Raw genomic sequence first — 4,341 nt, 5'->3', positions numbered from 1 at the left:
GTCTCCCCAGAGCAGAGCGCAGCAGAGGGGCACAGTCCCCCCTCGCCCTGCTGGCCACGCTGCTGGGGATGCAGCCCGGGATGCCAGGGGCTCGCTGGGCTGTGCGTGCACATTGCTGACTCACGTGCAGATTTTTGCCCACCAGTATCCCTAAGTCGTCCTCCTCAGGTCTGCTCTCCATGCCTTCATCCCTGAGCCTATATTGATACCGGGGGTTGCCCCAGCCTAGGTGCACAACCCTGTACTTGACCTTGTTGAACCCCATGAGGTTCACATGGACCCACTTCTTGACCTTGTCCAGGTTCCTCTGGATGGCATCCTGTCCCTCAGGTGTATCAATCACATCATTCAGCTTGCTGTCATCTGCAAACTTGCTGAGGGTGCACTCGATCCCACTGTCTATGTTGTTGATGAAGATATTGAACAGTACTTGTCTCAATGTGCACACCTGAGGGACACCACTCGTTGCTGATCTCCATCCAGACATTGAGCACTTGACCAGTATTCAACCAAACTATAAGAAATTTAAAACGTGGTGGCACCAAGAGCCTTACTTGAATTTGCATGGTGTCTAAGGAGGCCTTTTCCAAATATCTGTGGTTTTGGGTGCGCCCTCCCCAAAGGCGGGGTGTAGAGCTTTCCTGCTTTGCCTTCATAATGGCCTGAGTGCCAAAGGCAGCAGTAGGGTTTGGAAGAAGAGATGGCCAAAACAGATGTAGGAATTCCTACATCATGTAGCAATGGCGTGAAATCCAACTCAAAAGAGTGGCCTGATGCATTATGAAGCCTGCAAGATGAATGAATTTTCAAGGTTCTGGCGTGTTTGTCATTTCTTCTCTCCTGTTCTCGTGTCCTGCAGGCTACAGCCCCTTTCTTGCACATAGGAGCACTTGCAGCGGTCACGGCCCTGTCATGGTTGATAGCAGGGCAGTTTGCACGAACGGAGAAAGCCAGTGAGTACCACTTGTGTCCTTGCGTGGTGGTCAGGGGCTGGTGGGTGGCTGGTGGGCCCTCCTGTTGGGAACCGGCTGGCAGGAGGCAGTGCTGGTTCCTTCCCTGGGCTCAGCAGCCTCCAGCTCAGCCATGTTGGGGAGGTGGATGCTCACCTAGAGTAACCTGGCTAAACTGGAGTGGTTGAATCTGGTCTGGAGGTGCATCCAGATCCCACAGCTGCTGCTTTGTGGTCAGAAGTGCACCAGGGTTGGAGGCGAAAGGGCTGGTTTCAATGATGCAATGAATAAAAACATCCAGACTTCCATCAATCTGCTTTAGAAAACATAAATGCGCCCTCTGCAGCTACTGTGCAGTGTTCTTCTCTGGGTCTTATAAGCACTTCCTCCTTCCCTCATCCCTTTGGTTCTTGTTCTAGGTGGATCTGGCCTTTGAAAGCCTTTGTGGGCTTGTTGCTTGTGATTCAGTAGCACCCGGAAGGCTCAGTAGAGATCTGGTCCCCTGATGGTTAGGTGCTTCCTTAAATACACATTGAGACACGGTCAAAGGTCTAAGGGAGCAGGGTGGTGAAGGACACACTGAACCCAGGTTGTCTTGTTGATGGTCCCATCCACTGAAATAAGCTCTTCTGTGCATCTCCCCTGTCCCACCTCATTGCCAGGGGCTCTCCCAAGCCTGAGCTGTTCCTCCAGGTTTTCTTCTGAGATAATTTGATCCTTCTGTGCCCTCAGAAGTGTTTTTCATTGGGGCGTTCATGGATGTTCTCAGGCATTTGTGCCAGCTCCAGGAAAATTATTTTAATTGGTATTTAACCTGCAGCAAAATACAAGCCCTGGAAGGATTTGGCAGCACTTGCAAAAGACTTCCAAGAAGTAGGAGTTAAGAATGAGGAAACGGTGTCTGAAGATGGAAAGATTTTGATATCCAGAGAGACCCTGCAAAGAACGAATTGCTCTGCCTTAATTTATAAATATGCCAATAAAGCTGTACCTGGTGGTTCTTAAATATGTCCTAGCATGTAATTAGGCTGCCAGTTGAGGGAGGATTTGTGGTTACGCCTAGAGCACAGACTGCGTGTGCTCCTTCTGAATTCCTCATTCTTTTTCTCTTGCAGCTGAGTTCCCTGAAAATGGCTTTTTTGCTTTTTTTTAATAAACCAGAGTTGTTTTCCTTTTTTTTTTTTTTTTGGTCCTGGGTTGGGGATTTTTGTTCTTTGAAGAAAATGATTCATCTCTTCTGTACTGTTGGATCTTAAAGATCTTAAAGTTATTTCAGGGTCATTTTACTTGTGAAAGGTATCTTACCTGGAGGAGTTTACAGACTTTTTGGTACAGATGACTTTGACATGGTGGTATTAAAAACGGAAGAGAAGAACTGAAATCTCTGTGAGAATCTACAGTTGCTTGTAATGGGAAAATAAGATTTTACTTACTAATAATAATCTTTTGGAAATAACTGGTGCAGCTGCAGTCATTGGTGCAACAATCTGTTCTTGTCATTTTTGAGGCATGTGACAATCTTCAGCAACTGGCTTTTTTACTGAGCAAATTTACACCTCTTTTTTTTTTGTTCTCCCTATGCTACTTTTTCTGAACCCAGAGAAGAGAAGTTTCTTGAATAGCTACAGTGTTTTAGAAGGTAGTAGCTTGTTTTCAAAGCTTGCTTCTGAGGTCAGATAGAGAACATTGGACTCAAAGCAGCCCTGGAAGCCTTGAGTAGCAAATGGCAGTGTGAGAAACATGCTCTTCCAGGAGCCCAAACTAGGCTGGAGTGGTATCTAAGAACAGGAGGAAAGGAGAAGGAAGGTTTGCAATCTAAATTGTTGGTGTTGTCATGTTGTAGAAAGTGGGAGATTTATCTGTCCTGTTTGCTTGGCTTGGGTGGTCACCAGGAGAGCTTCTTCCATACAGACCATCCAACCCCAAATTGAACAGTATGTACTTTGCTTGTATTTCATGCATGTGTTTCGTTGTGGGTCTTTTTTTTTTTTTTTTTTTGTATGTGGTCTCAGTTCTCACACATGCATGGCTGAGTGAGGGCTTCAATTCCATTTTGTAGAATCATAGACTCACAGAATGGTTTAGGTTGGAAGGGACCCTGAAGATCATCCAGTTCCAACCCCCCTGCCCTGGGCAGGGACACCTCCCACCAGCCCAGGTTGCTCCAAGCCCCGTCCAACCTGGCCTTGAACACCTCCAGGGATGGGGCAGCCACAATATGGTCTGTGACCCATGCTGGGACATCTTTTCTTGTGGGTGCAGTCCAATGATAAAAATATTTGGAAGCCCACGCATTTCACATGGTCCTTGCCTTTAGCCTGAATCTGAGCTGTTTAATCCCTAAACTGCAGTACCAGGAAGGAAGGGACCAGATTCTTTGCACAGCCTGAGACTTAGCTGATAATTAGGCTGATTTTTCAAAGCCTGGTTGATGTGTGGCGTCCTTGGGGTGAGGAAGAATCGGGTCAGGATCACGTTCTGTGTCCATCTGGAGGTTTTGATGCTGGTAACGCACAACTCCTGGGCACCATATCTTTATGGTGCAGGATATGGCGTGAACTCACTTAGCAAGATGCCATTCAGTTCCTTGAATGCTCTGTGGGTGATTGACATCTCTTCCAAAGAGGAGGCAAAATTAGCTGGCAAAGTCACTAGTGTTACTTTCTGGCTTGTCAGAACATGTTTGAATGAGTCTATTAGATGCTGGAAGGAGAAAGCAGCTTGTTTATGTGTGAAAGCAGATCAGTTGTGGTCAGGTCCAGAGCTGGTCTGTTCTGCTTTTCCCCTAAAAAAAAAAACGCCACCGACTTCCTTCTCCATCATGCATCCATGGCAAATATTTGTTTTAAAGTGGTTTTTTGGAGGTTCTCTCTTGAGTTCAAAAGCAGTAATGAGTTTGAAAAATAAATAATAATAATAACGAAAGTAGTCTTATGCTTTAATATCTGTGGTTTCGAGTGACTCCACATAGCTCAGAAGTTCAAAGGGGCCTGTTGTTCTTCATAAGGAACACGCGTCTGTTGGCAACAAGAGGTGTTTCTGTTGCCCTGTCAGCACCTTCGAAAGATTCCCAGATACTCTGGACTTTGTGAGAAGTCGCTGGTAGTTGGCAGCTGAGGCGTGGCGTGGGGGGCAGGACTGCTCATCTGGCCCCAGGCGCTGCAGTCAGCACCCCCCCTTGGCTGCATTTTCTGGTCCTGTAATATTGCTGCTTGCAGAGATCCCGGGGAGTGCCGCACCATCTCAACCCAAGGATTTATTTAAACTTGCCCAACTTAATCATAGAATCACAGAATGGTTTGGGTTGGAAGGTACCTGGAAGATCATCCAGTTCCACCCCCCCTGCCCTGGGCAGGGACACCTCCCACCAGCCCAGGTTGCTCCAAGCCCC

At 47.2% G+C, this 4,341-nt stretch overlaps 1 protein-coding gene across 1 annotated transcript in view; it reads left to right on the top strand.

Moving 5' to 3' along the window:
• Positions 1-4,341, top strand: part of GDPD5 (glycerophosphodiester phosphodiesterase domain containing 5) — a 124,707-nt gene that overhangs the window by 84,849 nt on the left and 35,517 nt on the right. Inside the window, exon 6 of the mRNA XM_009890984.1 lies at positions 860-953. Coding sequence (XP_009889286.1) covers positions 860-953 — 94 coding nt within the window. The remainder of the gene's footprint in view (positions 1-859; positions 954-4,341) is intronic.

This window comes from Charadrius vociferus, unplaced genomic scaffold (assembly GCF_000708025.1).
Source record: "Charadrius vociferus isolate BGI_N301 unplaced genomic scaffold, ASM70802v2 scaffold407, whole genome shotgun sequence".
In the NCBI taxonomy this organism is placed as follows: domain Eukaryota; kingdom Metazoa; phylum Chordata; class Aves; order Charadriiformes; family Charadriidae; genus Charadrius; species Charadrius vociferus.
The sequence above is the reverse complement of the archived record's forward strand: the minus strand, read 5'-3'. Positions and strand labels throughout refer to the sequence as shown.